This window comes from Lottia gigantea, assembly GCF_000327385.1.
Source record: "Lottia gigantea unplaced genomic scaffold LOTGIsca_39, whole genome shotgun sequence".
In the NCBI taxonomy this organism is placed as follows: Eukaryota; Metazoa; Mollusca; class Gastropoda; family Lottiidae; genus Lottia; species Lottia gigantea.
The window spans coordinates 694,144-712,927 of record NW_008709333.1 but is presented as its reverse complement, the minus strand read 5'-3'; the positions used below and the strand labels follow the sequence as shown (position 1 = coordinate 712,927).

Below are 18,784 nucleotides of genomic sequence, written 5' to 3'. Positions count from 1 at the left end.
GCGATAGTGAAATAAAATCATTGCATAAAACTTTAACCAGTGATTGTTGTTCCATAAAGCTCTGTCTATATAATGATAATATCGATCAGGAAAATAGGACTATGGAAGTAAAACAAACTACCACCCGATACTTCTGTTCGATTCAAATCAAATGAAATTCTGCCAGGACAGCAGCATTACATTCTCTTTTTCAATGCAGTATTTTAGTTATTATATTGCAGATGAACTGCATGTTAGATTTTTTTATTTAAAAAAGTGTCACAGATGGATACTAACACCTGTTAAATCAAATATATCAGTAAGTGTATCACTTGAAAATAAATAAACTGTACCAGGTAACTTGATATAAAAATCATCCCTTTGAAGGAACTAAATCAGGAATAATAAATCATTCAATATCAAAGGTAAATCAAAGACATTGTCGTGAGTTTTTTGACTATTTTCCTGGGCAGGTTATAGATGGATTGCCAACAAATTGACAGTGGTATAAAAAGACAAGTTATGTTTTTCAAATCGTCACTTTGTTTTCCTAACGCCAAGGCTAATTTCAAAATTTAAGGTAAGAATATTTTTTTTCTGGATTTTTCTTTTTGGGTATATATATAATATATATATATTTATATTTTTTTTTTTTTTTTTTTTTTTTACCTTTCGGTCATTTTTTTGTCATTTTAAGCCATTTTTGGAGTTGCGCACAAATCAAAAATTAATCCCTTTTGTGAACAAGTAAGGCCTAGGACATCCTCTAGAATATTACCTAGGGATTAAAGGTTGTAACTTTGTACTAATGACAAAGTTACGAAAGCACTGGCACAGGGCTTTAAGGACGTTTTAAGTTCTTAAATTTGTGTCAACAAAATGTTTGTTAATATTTTATTATTCGTAAATCCGGGTTCCGCATACTTTAAATAATTTGAAACTAGTAGAAGAGACAAATCTTCTTAGGTGATGTCTGTTGTTGCTATAAACAGACACTTGTACAACAGTGAACCACTCTCTATATACCCAAGAGATGGGTGATGTCTGGTGTCTTTATAAACAGACACTAGTACAACAGCGGGCCACACCAGAATCAAGGGAGGGCAGAGGGGTCATACGTCCACCACCCTCTTGCAGCCTCAAAGACAATTGTACACTCTTTAGAATATCACCCAGAGTTAGGCGAGATCAGAAGGACTGCCATAGGCCCCAGACGCCAACGGAATTTAGACGGCCTAAGATGAATTTTGAGCATTTAGGGGGCTTAATTTTTTCACTTCAAAAAAAGACCTATCACAGGCCCAATGGTCGGGTTTTGTTTTGTGCTTCTGATTGATAGTATATGGGGTTTTCGATGTGAATAATTTAATGTTTTTCCCCTCCTAGATACAGTCTGAAGCTCATTTAAAGATGTGGTCCCAGATATCTTTCAGATTATTAGCCGTGGTGTGTGTTATTTCGCTTTCTACATCACATATAATTCCTATTGGTAAGATTACTTTAAGTCTTTTACTATCGAAAATACTGGTCGTGGAACCAATATTATCGCTTGGCATTGATTGAGCTCGGGCATCCCTCACTCAATATAGATCATTGTAATGAAAGTTGGCAAAGACCAGACGGAAGACAGGATCATTGAGAACCTAAGTTATCAACCCAGTGGCGGAGCCACGGAGGGGCGGGAGGCTTAGGAGACAGCCGCCAACTCGCAGCCCTGAAAGCATCCCAGACATTCTAACGTAAACCTGGCCAAGCCTTATCAAACCATTTTAAGAAAACTGGCCGGTAGCTGGTAGACAGGATTGACGAGAACTTATCCTTGAAAAATAGTTATACCTTTGAAGATAGCTTAACGTTCGAGCAACTGGTAGTAAGATTCCTTGATTTTTTTCCTTGTGAAACATTACCAGAAGGTTGAGTAGAACCATGCTAAAATATCCCAACACCTACCCAGAGAGCATCTGGATTTCAAATGTCTCACGTAGATATATATATTTGTTTTTTTATTTCCATTGCAGTTCCTTTGGTCAACCCGTTAATCCGCAGTGAGTATAAATTTATCTTGATTAGCTGTAATGGGTAACATTACTATTCAGAAAGTCCCTAGAGGGAAAATAAAACCTTGCATGTTTAATCCCATTTGTCATATACTGGTATATTCACTAAAAAAAAGAGATGCTACTATGCCGTTGCACTTGGCACAAATTGCTACTCTTTCAGTGCTGGTATTTATTTTCAACTTGAATGATCCAGGCATGTTATGTCACGTTTACCTCATTGAATATGAAAAACAAAACAAAGGTCTAAGCATACAACGTTTTATGGGTATATGCATTTCTTAATTGTGAAAATGTGATAAAGAAGAATGCTCATTCAAATTGCATAAATAATAGGATTTGACCCCTTCATCTCCAAATTTTCTCCGGAGGCACGCTTTCATCACCCCTATAATGCATTCGAAAAAAAAATTCGCACACGCTCCCTCCAATCCAAAGTTCTGCAGCCGTCACTTCCGCTGTCTGTTGTAGTTTGAAACCTTCTATTTTTCAGATGCCATCATCGGTCGACAGATTATTGGCCGACAGATCCTCGGACAACAGCTGCTGGGCCAACAACTTGTCGGACGACAGCTTCTCGGGGCAGCAGCCCTTCAGCAGGGGCAGATGTTAGCCGTTAACCATGCACTCGGTGCTAACGCTGCCTTAGCAGGTGCAAATGCCGCAAGTGGTGCAGCTGCTGCTGTTGGTGCAAATGCTGCAGCTGCTGGTGCCAATGCTGCCACGACTGCTGCCGTAGGTGCTGCAACAGTCGCTGGTGCTATCGGTTCTGGTGGTATACCCGGAAACATGGGTTTAGCCGGAAACGTGGGTATACCCGGAAACATGGGTTTAGCCGGAAACCTGGGTTTAACCGGAAACGTGGGTGTGGCTGGAAACATGGGTGTGGTCGGAAACATGGGTGTGGTCGGAAACATGGGATTGGCTGGCAATACCATGACAGTGAATAATGTGGCTACTATACCTGCTGGAGTTACCATCACCAACACCAATCCTACTCAAGATCTTGGAGTTTTCACAACTGGAGGTAATTTTGTTATCTATAACGTGGGTTAGGGATAGTCTCGTCCAGAAATATTTTTGGAAAAGAACAGAAAGACATTATTACAATTGATGAACTATAAGCGATTAAAATATTGGCCCCATCACCATGGTACTTTGAAACTTATTTTTCTTGTACATGTATAGTTTGATCAATAAGGTGCAGAAGATAGGATGTCAACGAAGTCATGATCTGAAAAAACTGTTAGGCATCTCCTGTTTTGGGTCATTTAATATTCGACCAATCAAATGCTCTCTTCACCGAAAGATTTGTATTCTATAAGTGAAGGGAATTCTCGTCAGGGTAGTTACCCACAGAAAAGAAACTAAACGAAACATGCAGATCTACATTTGAATTAGATTCATCAAACTACTTACAATGTAAATCCATTAAAGTTTCTTTATAATTGCAGGATCAGCTGGTGCAGTGATTGGAACTGGATCGATGATCAACGGCGGATCGATGATAAACGGTGGATCTGTGATAAATGGTGGATCAGTGATAAACGGCGGATCAGTACTTAACACCGGATCAATTATTGGAAGCGGATCAGTGATGGGTGGTTCTATAACCGGAACTGACGCAGGGGAAGTCTTAGATTTAACAGGTCAAGAGAAGATCGGTGAAGTACTATCAACCGTGAACGGTTTGGTAGCGATTAATGTGAACGCTCAGATGATTCTAGGCGAGGTCGTGGATCGTGGAGTTCAGGGTATGTTCGTTGTTAATAACGGAGCCACCATTGGTCGAGTTATTTTGGATAACGCTAGTACAATCAGTAAGTACCAACTTTAGATATATACCGTTAAAGTAGTTTATACTTGAGCCCTCGGGGATCATTTCTATATTTAAAGTCTTGGTGTCCGATCTGGTGTCGACCTTGTTTCTGAACTTCATCGAGTAGATATTTGTTTTTAAAAAAAGACCTGTTTGCAATATCTTATTTCCTATTCTTCTTTAAATGCTTGTTATATATATTTCAAAATATAGGCCTATAATGTTAATGTTCACAATGTTAAATTATTACGAACTTCATACTTATACTTTGACTGCAATAGTCACCTTTCTTTTATCACGGAATGCAGCGATTTGATTGAATTGTCGAGCGGAAACAGCCAATCAGAGTCCTCGACAGAAAGGTTGTAAGCATTATGTGTTTGGACTTTCTATCGAAGCTTCTGATTGGCTGTATTTGCTAGCGCACAATCCAATCAACTGGCTTCATTGTCAAACTTCCATGATACAAGATAGGTGACTATTACAATCAAGGTAAATGTAGGAAGTTCATAATAGTTTGACACTGTGAAGATGTGTAAAACGCTGCATTCTGTTACTTTAATTATAATTTCACCTTTTTTCAGATTATAGAATATAATTTACATCAATATATCAACGGTATGTATAGTTACTTAATTCAATACTCTATATACGGCTGTACCGTACCTATATTAACAAGGTCATATTGTGGACTAATATCCTTTTTTCCTAACAAGAGTTACCTCCCTCGACAAATTATATTTTTCCGTCTTTTTTTCAGGTTCATTGACTCCATAAATACCTCATAGAGAAAGATGGAACGTGATAAACATTTGAAATTTTGAATTTGATTTTGATTGGACCCCGAGGGACTTGACGTCATATTGAATTAATGACGTCATTTAATATCTCACCTTCCCTGTTTAAGTAGTCAATGGACTGAACGTGACGTCAAAGGCAGGGCATGCTAACTGTAACTTATTAATATTGAAATACTAAAATTAGCTGGACTAATACCCTAAGAGCAGAATTCAAAGTGACTCTACACCCGATTATTTTGGGGGATTATTTAATGAGTGTTTTTATTTGTAATAAATTATTTTCTTAAATTTATGTAAGTTTTAAGTTTATTTTCCTTACGTCAAATGTTGGGTGGCTCGGTGTGGTCATTTCGCATCTTTGCTTACTATCATAAATACATTGTTGTTTTGAACAGATGTATGATAGTGTAGATGGGGCTTAAGTAGTGAGAATTATTTGAAATGGACAAATCCTGGTGACTGAACAACCATCTTCACAATGTCAAGATATGACGAACTTCATCTCATGCCTTGACGACAATAGCCACCTGTCTTGTACAACGTAATTATGTAAATGCACCGATGATAGCAGATACAGCCAATCAGAGGTTTCTAAGGCTCTGATTCGCTGAAATCGCCAGCGTACAATCCAATCAAATTGCTTCATTCTGTGATACACGAAAGGCGCCTATTGTAGTCAAGGTAAAAGACGTAAGTCGTAATATTTTGACATTGTGAAGATGCTGAACTCACGTCCAATTTAGTAAAAGCGCATTATGAAAACTGCCTTTCGAAATATCCCATTGGTCACATACAATGTGTCATTTTTAACATTTCTCGTCAATAAATGGACATTTTTATTAAGTCAGGATAAATCAGCCCACAAGCTATTTTGCATACAATTTAAATATAGGCCAGTTTTCATTCACTGATGAGATACCACTTCAAAATAATTACTTCTTTAAGTGCGAAAAGGTGAAGTACGATCAAGCCACCGGAGAAAATATTGCCCCCACTCCTTCCCCGCCCCCCTTCCTAAAAATTTCTGATACATGATGTTGAAAAACGCACCGTGCTTCATGTGAACCTTGTTTCTGTGTAGTCCGAGAAACTCTGAACTATCTACAAGTTCCAACAGATGATTTTGAAGGTTTGTCGTCTGGGAAAGAGTCGGGAAAATTGTACTATTCCTTTCTGACCCTTTCCCAGGCGACTAACCACCAAAATCATCCGTCAGAGCCAATATATATGGTCATGATATCTCGAATTAGCTTCAAAGTGGCACAAAATGATCCGACATTTTACTCAAAATTGATGTAGGCCTATGATTTGAAATTCCGAAATATTTAAATTCGATTTAAACGCTCCTTGTCGCTGGCGGCTACAGATCATAGTTAAAATATGGCCAGCAGTAGATAACTAATCGTTACTTCCGTTTAAACTTCATCGACATGAGATATAGCAGATTAAGGTTTGTCAATTTCAACCCATAGGCACTGAATTTCACAATCAGTCATCCGCCATATTGAAAATGTATCCAATCAGAAAACGGTGCGAAAATTAGCACCGCCCAGATTGAAATTTTAATCAATGACAATGAAAAATTAATATTCTGAATGACGGAAACAGTCGAGTTTATCCGGAGAGTTACGGACGGTACGGGTTGAACTGTGGGTACAGGTTCTATAAGGTGTTAATGATTTGTGGCTCAAGTGACAGGTTGAAGGTGTCAGGACTGTAACATCCCGAGGGGGTAAGAATATTTATGATAATGTATGTATTGTCTATGATAGACAGACGACAGTATTTAATGTTTTATTGTGGTCTGTCATCTACTATGAAATTTGGCTGTTAAATGACTTTCTGATTTATTGGGATTTGGTGACTAATCTAATCCTTCAGCGACATTCAAATTTTTTTTATGCAATCTGGCTGATAAGTCGCTATTCGACTTTTGGTTAAATCTCGGTGGTGAAATGCTTCAGCGACATTCAATAATCATTTTCACCGGTTGACAATGTAAATTGTTGAAACGTTGTGTACCATAAAACCCAGGAAAAATATACACTATGAACTGACGATGAAAATGTAAATTGTAGAAACGTTATGTTCAACAAAACTCTACGAATCGTATAACATAAAATTGTGTTCGATTCTTTACTCTTCAAACAGAACAAGCTAGCTATTAGTTTTGGAGAATGACATCTCTGTAGATTTACGTACAACTGTTATAAATTTCAGCTGGTGAATAAAATGGAAACGTGGAAATTATTGAGGCTAGTGATCGCCATCTTGTCAGTGACCAGTATTCACTGTGGCAGACACCGTGAGTATTAATTAGAGGAGATTGTTGGTGCTAGGGGGGTGGGGGCTGAAGCTGGGTTTATCTCAGCCCCACCCTTACTTTCAAATTTCTAATCATTTAACTGGGGAAAGAGTTGTCTGTGAATCCCCTTTGACCCCAACCAGCCACACCCATCTCAAGATTCCGATTCGCATTCTTGAACTCCTCCCTATGTAATCCCTTTTAGTAATCCTCTAGTGAAGTTATCCTTCAGTTGTAACAAGATTTTTTGACATCAATATTTATGTTTACTTCGTTATATTTATATTCGGGAAATTTGACAATAATGTTTTGACCTTATTTGAAGAGATGCTTCAATATCTAGACATATTAGTAGCCTAGTTCACTGGTCGACCACTGAATTGACCAAGTTTATAGACAGGAGTTGTATCCCTTTGCCAGCATTACGATCCCAAAATAACTAAATGTAAACAACATAACTGTATTTTTCATGGATAACTTATTTACCTTTATTTCATTTGAACAAATTGATACTAGAAAACATATTTGACCCCGTGGCTGTTTATTACATTTCAATAATATTAATCAACAAAACTAAGATATCGCGAACTGTTGATTTTAATTAATTTCATCATTAATTGAAGGGATACGTCTGTATTAGGTTTCTCCATATCACTGGGTCTCTCTATCTGTTCTTCCGTCTTTGAACATGTCACCCTAGTCTGTCCAATTTAAACAAAATACAGATCAAGATGGTCCGCTTTGTGATAGCAGTGGCGGAGCCAAAGGAGGGTTAGAAATTCGGGCAACCTCAGATAATCCCCCCACCCCCTCGGACGTAAACCTGTCTCCGCCTCTGAGTGAAAGTGGAAGTGATAGTGGAAGATTACATACATCTTCCGTGGATAGAAAAAAGAAAAGACACAAACAGTAATTTTTTATACGATAGCAACATGGCTTCAAAAAGACCCTGTCTACCAGTTAATCTTTGACCAAATCTCTTGACAATGATTTCACAAGGATTCTTTCTATAGCTGGTCCGTGGCCAAACCTCTTGGCATTGATCGTTCTCGAATTACCCGCACCCATTAACGTCTGGGTCGACTACGAGTAAAGTATCCATCAGAAAAAAACTCATTGAGAAAATGTCCAGATCTGTGTTTGAATAAAATTGTAATTTGTCCTCTAATAACAGTTAGTATTAATGTTTAACAGTATTTCTGTTTTATTTCAGTTGGTTTCCCGGTGTTTGGAGTATTCAGTCCACTAGTTCAGACACCCCATCTTAATCTGTTCGGCACTTTTAGTGGTAAGAATACATTTTTCTTTCGCGCTGGCTGTCACGGTGCATAGGACACAATAGGCACGTTAGTTTTGGGGTTTTTATAAAGCGTGAAGCCATTTTGATTGTCAAGAATGATATTAAGTGACTTCGTTAGGGTTAGGTAGGGATGGTCATATGTTTTTTAATGCCCATTTTTGTACCGTCGAGGTACGAATAGTCACGCCCTTTATCTTGTATAACCTTCTTAGTATGAAGTATGATGGAGACTGGTGTTAATCTGAGTTTCATTTGCCAACTCTCAGGCAGTTTTCGTAAATTTGATTCTTGTAGAGTACAAACAGAAATTCCACCGTTAATCTGAAAGGAACAGAATCTACTCGCCAGAGTGCAATATCTGAGCATAGAAATTCTGTGATGGGTGTTGATAGCGAGGCAGGACAGGCTCATCCTAACGGCACCACTCTGCGACTGGATTGGTCAACTCGGTCAGCTCGGTACACTCTTTGGAGAGTTCACATTTATAACTATTATTGTTTTTTGGGTACATTTACGTTGTACCTTTAGATTTAGACAATACGTATGCAAATCATTAGCCTGAAGTTTGATAATCGCCCCTTCCCTTCACAAGCTGACATTATATTTGCAACTGATGCGCTCTGCAAAAGAGTTGGTGGGTGACCAAATTTACTATTCCAGTATTAAGCTTTAATATGACATATACGATTCATGTCTTTTGTTTTTATTTCCGATTTTCTTGTTTAATCCTTATGGTTTTTTATTTGCAGGATTAAATGTGGGTTTAACTCATTTACATAACCCAGTTGGTGGTCTGCTGGGTATCCCTAACATCCGGGGCACCCCGACCATTTTACCTAACTTCGTGGGTCAAATCTACGCCCAAAATAAACCACTGGGAAAACATAACGGTGGAATGGTGATAGGTTTAAACGGATTGCTGATCGGAGTAGTGTTACAGACGTGGGACGGACGACAATGCGCTTACGATCCGAACCAGATGTATCTTGGAAACGTCTTGCCGCAACATTACGGACCACCATTAGTGTATGGACCCATGGGTAACATTATGGGTCACGTGGTCTACAACAATAATAACAATAATGAAGTAATCACTATCACTGGGGGTAGCAACAGTGGGTTCCCGTGTCGAGGGGACGTCTGTGGCAACCCTTTCTATCCCAGTCCACGAGACCCTAACAATGGTCAGTTCCCTGTTAGAGGGGACGGTGGTCGTGGATAATAACGTTTCTCAACTCAGATCATTTTCTCGTCTGGACAATCGACACCTATTTTTGGATTCAAGTTTTTGAAAACCTGTGATTTAATTTTGAAATTCTGAAAAAGAAACCAGTATCATATTATAGGAATATGTGGAACTAAACACTAACAAATTAACAATGACTCGAAAACCTGAAAAAAGGCAATAGTTGCGAGAAAACACCTTCTCCCGTTGAACACAGTTCCGCACGTTTTTGTTGCAAAATGAAGTTCTAAAAGAGAGTACCTGTATTGTTTGTTTAATTAGGTTGACGTGGGATTCAAAACATGTTAGTTTGGTTTTTGGCTCCAAGAATTTTGAGAGAAATCTGTCATGTTTAGAAGAAATCTGAATTGTGTCTAATTCAACTTTTAAATAAAACTTTAATTAGGTGTAAGCCTGTTACCGAATTTTCCACAAAATTGTAAAATTGATTAGAATTTTGAATTAAGTCGCCATAAATTCTAAAATAAATAGATTTGTTGTGAATCTTGTTGAATTTTGTAAAAAACTAACGAAATCCATGAATTGTATAAAAATTATTTTTATTTTAAATGCATCAACATTAAAATCCAACAGACCCCATCGGCCCTAAAGAGTAACTCTCAGCGCATACGAAACTATGTAAATAACAGACGCGAACATAGTTTACAGTCATTTTGAATCTTTCTTCGACTTAGCAAGTCGACATTTTGAAAAGGGTAAAATATTTCTACAAAACCTTTAAATGTGAATTGAAATATTATAACCATTAATGAGGTAGTGATTCCAGAGAGTTGTGAATCAAGTTCTTGTGTGTTATTGACATGTAAGAACGTAGTCTCTCAGCGCACCCATAAACATATTTTAACAGTAGCCTATTGAACATGATTTACCCCGAGCGTCAGTCAACCTAATTAATTAAATCTGTTAATTAGATCTATAAATAGAAACATGTGACTGGTAGGTACAGGTAGGGAAACAGGTGCGTGTTTTTTTTTTTTTAATGTATGATGATGATCTCTAGAATAGAAAATTAGGGTAACAGAGGTTTTAAAACCCAATAACAGACCGAAAGAGTCGACGACGGTGGAGTTTGGGCTTTTGCCAATCGCCTTTACGCTCAGTTGGTCTGCATCGAGCAGATTGTCATACGATCTCTTCTAGCAGGCATTAAAAGCCAGTTTCCGTCTGTTTAATTTAAGGGGTTTAAATACAACACGTCATGTAATCGTATAAAAATGTATTTATTAATGAAAGCAAGTATATTATATTGCACCAATCAACCTATAGTTTATAAATACCATAATTATAATTTAATAATAAACAACTTAAATACGTATAGAGACACAGTCGGGAAACAGAAAATTTTATAATTTCTAAAAATCAACTTAAATATTAACGGAGATATAGCTTACAGTGCAGTCCTTCTAAACCATATGAACCGACATCCCTTCGTTATAAACCGTCACATTAGAACAGTCTCGGATATCACATATAGAAGAAAAACCTCATTTACCTCTGATTAATTATCAGAGTAAACGATTAATCACTAATCCAATCCAAATCGATTTCCATTATTTCAATGCTTGAGCCTTACTCTTTACACCATAGAGATTATCAGTTGCGCATGGTTGCGAATAAACATTGTGGCCATGAGTGCCGAACGTAACTCACAACTTTGTTGCATAAGAGTTGCGTTCGAAACTCATGACTACTATCTGTATTCACATGGAGATTGATCTGGTGTAATTGGAACTTTACTCTTTAATGTGGAGCAACATTTGACAAGGGATGTAACTCTGTTTGAGTAGCCTATTCCTTTCTAATCCAGCCATTTCAGAAGTTGCCGGTTCAGAGAGGTTTCACTGTAGTCAGAAAACTGAAAATTTAATTTCTTAAACTCATACAGATAGCTAAAATTGAGCTCTATCAGCTGATAATGTAAATATCTAGCTGACTATACAGACAGTTGAAATTGAGCTCTATCAGCTGGTAAAGTAAATATTTAGATGACTATACAGACAGTTGAAATTGAGCTCTATCAGCTGGTAATGTTAATGTTCAGATGACTATACAGATAGCTGAAATTGAGCTCTATCAGCTGGTAAAGTAAATATTTAGAAGACTATACAGATAGCTGAAATTGAGCTCTATCAGCTGGTAAAGTAAATATATAGACAGCTATACAGATAGCTGAAATTGAGCTCTATCAGCTGGTAAAGTAAATATATAGACAGCTATACAGATAACTGAAATTGAGCTCTATCAGCTGGTAAAGTAAATATATAGACAGCTATACAGATAGCTGAAATTGAGCTCTATCAGCTGGTAAAGTAAATATATAGACAGCTATACAGATAACAGAAATTGAGCTCTATCAACTGGTAAAAAAGATATAGCCAAATTTATTACGAATTACAAAAATATAAGCTTAATAATATATGATAATATTTGAATAATATAAAAATAAAATGAACTATTAGGCCTATATTGATGAGGATTTGGTGGGAAATGTCACATGACCTAAACTAAAGGCCTATCTGAATCCTTAACCAAGTTCAGAAACCAAATTTTATGTTAAATCAAGGACTCAAGGGCAATAACTCATGGTCTCATTCTTTAGACCATATTGCATCGAGAAAGAGAGCACATACTCTAATCTAAATTTCAAATTAAATTTATCTTTAAAAACTTAATTTGACTCTTTCAACATAGTAATGTACATTATTTACTAAATATGCCACTCTGCCCTTTATCTTCCCCAACTGGCCTAAGAATTTCCCTGTCCTTAGTGGAAAAATGGAACTTGAGAGAATGAGGTACAAAGGACATTTCTCACCTACCCAATATATGTATAAAAATCACTGTAAATGGGTGATGAATCAAAACTAATATAACAAGAAATTTAAATTTCAGAATTCAAACTATAGTCTGAAACTTGCCCTGACACCATAGCTATTACCAGTTGAGTATGGTTGTGATTAATGAAAGTGGTCATGATATCCGAACACAATACACAACTTAGTTACATGAGATTTGCATTGGAAAATTATGACTGCTTTTCATATTTACAGCTATTGATCACTATGGTGTGAGGGCCACTTTAGACTAAAAATCTAAAGGATGTATATTGTAAAATAAAAATCAAAGATGAGCTAAAATGAGCACAAACTAAACTTAATAAGTTGGAAAGTTAAAAATTAATAGCAATAGATGACTAAAGAGAAGAAGAAAATTAATTTTTCTGTAGTACTCAAATCTGACCTGCATACTTCTTCTTTATTTATTACCTGTTTTGATAATCCAGAACAATACACAACATCAGTTACTGTACCTAGCCTGTTATAATTATAATGCTGAATTTACTAAGTTTTGTACATTTGACAAATTCTTCAAGAAAATATCAAGACTTTTCTTGATTTAAAACATCACCATCAGAAAGATATTTCCAACACAACTGGCAAATACAGCCTTATCAACAAAGCTCTAGCCAGACATGACTGGTAAATACAGCCTTATCAACAAAGCTCTAGTCAGACATGACTGGTAAATACAGTCAAATCAACAAAGCTCTAGTCAGACAGGCCTGGTAAATACAGTCAAATCAACAAAGCTCTAGTCAGACATGACTGGTAAATACAGTCAAATCAACAACCCTTGTAAAAACTATGAAGTATAACTCTGCCTTTGATTTCGAAAATTTAAAATCGGGTCAGTTTCTGTTGAGCGTTGAAGTCTGGATGATAGAGAATTTATCTGAACTTCAATGCTGCCATCTAAATCTGACCGCGACATTGATGGTGTAAGGGAGGTAACTTCAGATTGATTTGAACACATGGTCAGAGCCCCAGGCCACCCTCTATATACCATACAATTTAATATAGCTTGTAGTGGATTGGTGATAGCCTACAATATAGAAACATTTGATATTTTATGCTCTTAGGTATGAAAAGTATAACTGTACTAATGAAATAAATGTCCTAAAACTTTCACACCTATTGTTCTATCTGAAAGCCCAAATTGGGTCTACTTTCGGAAGCACTGGCCAGGCTTAACGACCAGTGAAATGGACTTTTATATCATACTGTTTTGTATCTTATTGGACTGTTGGAACCAAATGGAACATATTGTTTTGCTGGTTGAGCTAAAGAAGTTGCAGTGTGCAATGAAAAAATTCGCCAACTGTCAAATGCTCTTAACATGTACAGTGTAAGGCAAACTGGATCTTGGTTTTTTGGTCCCCTCAAAACAACTTGAGTTCTAATCCTCTCTGCAGCAGTTCTTGTACTTGAGACCTTTTACATTACCTTAGTGATAAACTTAATCTATGCGCATAATAAATGAGTACAGACCTGTATGGTAGCTACAGCCAGAAAAACATCATACATCATATTTCTTTCTTCAAACAGTTGTAAGACAGCAAATATCAGGTTAGGTAACCAGCTGTAATGAAGAAAATATTTGATTTGAGGTACATGTATTGTCAATTTAACCTGTTTTCAAGTTGATCCTTGGTCAAGCCTTTTTACAGTCAGGTAGAATGAAATAATATGGAAAAGCCAACTTTCACACACCAACCAAGAATAGAAACAACTACTACTATCTGATAGAAGAAACCAAGTAATTGACAGCATGTAAAGATTCCAACACACTAACTGCCTGCACTATAATGTCATTATAAGACTAGAAAATGCATGAGGGGGGAAAGTCCAAAAATGAGAAAATGGAAACGTTCATGAAGTGTTCATTGACCTTTCAAATGCCTGAGGGAGGAGGGGGGCATGGCCCAATGGCTCACCCACTAAATACATCAATTGACTCACCAGAAAATAAAGATTATTACAATAGAAGTGAATTTAAATCTTGCTGCATTCAAAACTTCTCGTTCCATAGTCCCAAATCTTCCTAAACTACCAATCATTGATTTACGAACTGAAAATTATAAACAAACAAAGTCAAGATATCGTCAGTGAGCTCGTAGATGATTACACGTACTTCCAGATTCTGCAACAATAAGCTGTAATATGTTGGCTTGGTGTTTACAGTCTATCTGTCTAAGGCTCTGATTGGCTGTATACGCTAGCATACAATCCAATCAAACCTGCTGACCGTTAAACATGTTGGCTTAGTGTTTACAGTCTATCTGTGTAGGGCTCTAATTGGTTGTATACGCTAGCATATAATCCAATCAAACCTGCTGACCGTTAAACATGTTGGCTTAGTGTTTACAGTCTATCTGTCTAGGGCTCTGATTGGGAGTATTCGTTGGTGAACAATAAAATCAAATTGCTGCATTCCAAGATACAATAAAGGTGGCTATTGCAATTCAAGTATAAGAAGCAGTTCATAATAGCTTGACATTGAGAAAACATTGATCAGGAGTGATGAATCTATCCTACCTGATTTAAGTATAGTATAGAAGATTATTGGTGTTATAATTAAAACAAATATGACTGGTAATATCATTGATAAATAAACAAATAATTTATCTAAACCTTCTTCTAGACACCTACAATACAGGAGAAAATAGAATTATTAAATACAATTAATACCTGATTAAATCAAATATAACTGGCTACAATATTAATATAAGAGATTGTAAATACATTATCCAATCTTTGTTTAACATCATTCCAATTTTCAATCAGAGATCTGTTGGTCTTACAATTCCACTAAAACTAAGTGTTAAACCCTAAACTTCGGTTACACATTAAGCACCTCAATTTTCGAGATTTTCTAGTATAATTTTTGAGAATAAGGCCCCTGATTTTTGAAGGATGGGGTGGGGATGTATAAAGTACCAACCAATCAGAGATCTGTTGGTCTTGCAATTCCACTAAAACTAACAGTTACACATTAAGCAGCTTAATTTTCGAGAATAGGCCTCTGAATTTTGAAGGATGTCTGAAATATACGAACCATTGAGAAGATGAAGCGTACACCATCAATATCTGTAAAACTATAAGTAGAACTGGAGGTAAAAATCCCACCACATATTTCATATAGGAATGGCTGAAATAAATAATATTAGTTCAAAATCAATATCTTTATGGGGTAATCAGTTAGAACAGAGCCTTTCAAACATTGAGCTAACAAACAAAAACAGTATATTCATGAAAAATGAAAAAGAAAAAGGAATGCCTTGTTATCTTTTCCCAGCAAATATAAACATATAAATATTTTGTATATTTATATTGTGTATGTTGATCTGTATCACACAAACTAAGATAGTTACTGGAGCAGCCCAAAGCATCACCCTCTATTATATCCCTTCCCCTGAAAGGCATCCCTCTGAAAATTGCTTGAATTTCTAACCTAGTTATGAGATTTTTGCTCCGCCACTGTCCCAAATATTCAGTAAAATATAAGATATAAATAAAAAAACTTACTCAGCACTCTTTACAGAAAACAACAACTCAACACCATAAACAATATTCCAAAAATAACCACATAGATAGAAAAACTGGATCCAAATCTAAAATTATAAAGAGTAAAATTGATACTGAACATAATTACATATAGATACAAGATACATGAACTCCAAAACACTGTCCTGCAGACACACACCAAAGATTCCTTGACAGTTCGAATGGCACACTGCACGATAATGCCTGTCTTCATCAGCCCATCAGGTGCAAAAAGTAGGATGTAAAACTCCATTCATTTCATTTAATTTCTTCACCCTAAACCCAGATATATTCAAAAAGATTGTACCCTCAGCCCCCCTCCCTCCCAATCCCCCTCCCTCCCTATCATATATTATAGATAAAATTCTGTAAACATTCAGCAGTTTCTACTTACATTAATAAAATTACAGAAACCAATATTAATAGAATCAGAGACTGATAACTTGACAACAGACCGGGTTATAACACCTATAATATATTCAAATAACAAATAATTCTAATGTCAAATACATTATGAAGAAAACAATTTCATATTGTTACAAAAACAGAATGAGAAATAATATGAATCTCTACCTCATTCTTTGAAGAATTCAAATTGTATTAAAAATGGTATTTTGTTGAGTAATGTTGGTTAAAGATAATATTTGTATTATTTTATACTAGGAAATACATCAATCTACATTAGGAGTTGAACAGATAGGAAATCTCAACCAAATAATTTCAATTTTAACGCCTGATAGACCATGAAAAAAAGACAGCAACAAGTTGTGTTCCTTCCTCATCATGTGGGATAGTAGATCACTTAGACCTACAAATGCCTGAGAAGTGCTCCGTTTTGCATATATCTAATAAAAGGATAATAAGAAATATTGACTTGCAGTGTACTGTCACATTTATAATTACTTAAAAAGGACAACTTATATCCTTAAATTATAGCACATTTAAGCTCCTCCCATGTGTTTATACAGGGAGATCAAAGGGAATTGTGTTACAATATGGAATATATATATCAGTACATACCTAATACAGCCAATACATCACATAATATCAGAATATGAATAATTTCCCGAACAGCTCTCCCAGCTAATATCCTAGTCTGACTGGTAGATAGAGTATTACGCAGGTCAGAATCAGGGCGGGGCAATAACAAATAGATCACGCCCACTACACTGACGACACTTGTCACTAGACATGTAATATCGACTGGACTTTCTAATAAAACTCGTTGTTCTAGCGCATCACAATCTCCTTCAAGATCGTCCTTTACACAGCAACAAGTTGATAGATAACTTGGATTGGCCATTTTATAGTTATCTCCCCTTGTTATACTACATCTATATACAGTAACATGATTTCACCAGTTTTCAGTAAATGTTACATGCAATAAACTTAATCCCTGTCACTAATTCAAGGTATAACGCACATTTTCTCACAGAAACTTTGAAACAATATCTTAATAGAATAAAAACCGAAAAACTGAAGCTTAAAATTGTAAAATGGCCCAGAATCTTTGAACTATTCCATCTACTTAGAAATTTAAAACACAACTTGAACTTTGCAGATTATTAAAACAAATATCCATATGCCATTAAAACACTTTGTTTTGTCACTGAATCTCCAATTGACACATAAATTCCAAAGGAGAACTTGAACTTTGTTAATTGCTTATAGAACATACAAAATTCTTCTAAAGTTGATATGTTTTATCCAAGTTGAAGAACCATATTAAAACTTTAGATTTATTAACAAAAATCTTGAGAATTTTACATTTTGTACTCTCCTACTTATTGCTCAATAACAGAGCTCTAATGGTAACATTGTTGTTGAAATTTACATTGTACATTATCTTAAAGAAGTTGTTCAGGTGTTCAAGCCATCTGCAAAAAAAAAAATGCCTTCATTAAACATATATAAAAAGCTTTGCTTGAAATAACACTATATATACTAAATAAATTAATTTTCAATTTTATATAAGAATGGAGGTATATCGGTTGTTGCTATTACTTTCAGATGAACGTGATGAGTCAGTACCACTAGATAATAATAACTCTATTTATAAATTTAACAGCACTTCATGGCCTAGACCAGTGCTTTTTATGCAAATTCCATTCAAATATCACTTAAACATCCTGTTCCTCAGCCCGTTTTTCATAACATTGTTTTCAATGCAATGTTACAACCTTTATTCCTAAACACAAGGCCTATCATTAGAGACTTTGTTGTGAAAAAGTCACAGGACATACATAAAATATAAATATCTCTCTCCCAGTATAGTTTGTAACTTGTTGATGTGAAATACAGAGTAGTAACAATGACAAGAAACTTCAAACAATAACATACTATAACAAAAACCAAAGAGGAAACCACATTCAGGAAGGCGATTGGCAACTTCAAGCCAATTAGGAGCATTTTGGAAGTTTGCCAACTTATTACTTGAAAAAAAAACAAAACAACCCATGACTACAACAATAAAATTAGACCGGTTGTGGAATCTTTTTATTTACAGATGACTTGTTTCTGAGGCGAAGGAGCAGATCAAACTAAAAGACAAGCAATATCTAGTCAAAATCATTCAAATTGTTTCAAAGGCTCTTTTCTGTGTTCAAAATAACAAATTATGTAATCTTTACTTTAGTTTTGTTTACCACAAAGTCAAGCAAGAGTTACTTCCCTTTAAGACATTTTTTTAGCCAACCCAAATATTCCGACAAGAATTCCAATCTTTTCATCACAATTAATTATTTTGTTCAATGTATCTTTAAAAACCAGAATCATACGTTTATTTTTAAGTTAAAATTTGTTCTATGAGAAAAAGAAACATTATTTTTTTCGCTTTTAAAGATGTCGTTTCCTATTTTTAAGAAGCCATTTCCGATCACATGACCATTTTATAGA

At 35.7% G+C, this 18,784-nt stretch overlaps 3 protein-coding genes across 3 annotated transcripts; 2 read left to right on the top strand and 1 right to left on the bottom strand.

The window, feature by feature from the left end:
- The first annotated feature begins 1,371 nt into the window (after positions 1-1,371).
- LOTGIDRAFT_233390 (hypothetical protein) lies at positions 1,372-4,946 on the top strand. Its single transcript, XM_009059412.1, has 6 exons — positions 1,372-1,468; positions 1,998-2,024; positions 2,530-3,063; positions 3,491-3,856; positions 4,440-4,473; positions 4,616-4,946. The coding sequence occupies exons 1-5, from the start codon at positions 1,390-1,392 to the stop codon at positions 4,451-4,453; spliced, it is 1,020 nt and encodes a 339-aa protein (XP_009057660.1). The 5' UTR covers positions 1,372-1,389; the 3' UTR covers positions 4,454-4,473; positions 4,616-4,946.
- A 1,404-nt stretch (positions 4,947-6,350) lies between these two features.
- On the top strand, positions 6,351-10,052 carry LOTGIDRAFT_233389 (hypothetical protein). Its single transcript, XM_009059411.1, has 5 exons — positions 6,351-6,387; positions 6,876-6,960; positions 8,174-8,248; positions 9,010-9,591; positions 9,618-10,052. Exons 2-4 carry the CDS (start codon positions 6,888-6,890, stop codon positions 9,480-9,482), a joined length of 621 nt encoding a protein of 206 aa, XP_009057659.1. The 5' UTR covers positions 6,351-6,387; positions 6,876-6,887; the 3' UTR covers positions 9,483-9,591; positions 9,618-10,052.
- Positions 10,053-13,148: 3,096 nt separating this feature from the next.
- LOTGIDRAFT_163315 (hypothetical protein) lies at positions 13,149-17,192 on the bottom strand (the record flags this gene model as incomplete). Its single annotated transcript, XM_009059410.1, has 8 exons — positions 13,149-13,388; positions 13,835-13,925; positions 14,306-14,414; positions 14,882-14,991; positions 15,402-15,494; positions 15,872-15,957; positions 16,284-16,357; positions 16,910-17,192. The coding sequence occupies 8 exons, from the start codon at positions 17,190-17,192 to the stop codon at positions 13,149-13,151; spliced, it is 1,086 nt and encodes a 361-aa protein (XP_009057658.1).
- Positions 17,193-18,784: the final 1,592 nt, after the last annotated feature.

Coding starts and splice junctions, on each gene's coding strand:
- LOTGIDRAFT_233390 (XM_009059412.1), top strand. CDS start 1,390: ATGTGGTCCCAGATATCTTTCAGATTATTAGCCGTGGTGTGTGTTATT. Junction 1,469..1,997: donor ATCACATATAATTCCTATTG/GTAAGATTACTT, acceptor TTTCCATTGCAG/TTCCTTTGGTCAACCCGTTA. Junction 2,025..2,529: donor GGTCAACCCGTTAATCCGCA/GTGAGTATAAAT, acceptor TCTATTTTTCAG/ATGCCATCATCGGTCGACAG.
- LOTGIDRAFT_233389 (XM_009059411.1), top strand. CDS start 6,888: ATGGAAACGTGGAAATTATTGAGGCTAGTGATCGCCATCTTGTCAGTG. Junction 6,961..8,173: donor TATTCACTGTGGCAGACACC/GTGAGTATTAAT, acceptor GTTTTATTTCAG/TTGGTTTCCCGGTGTTTGGA. Junction 8,249..9,009: donor TCTGTTCGGCACTTTTAGTG/GTAAGAATACAT, acceptor TTTTATTTGCAG/GATTAAATGTGGGTTTAACT.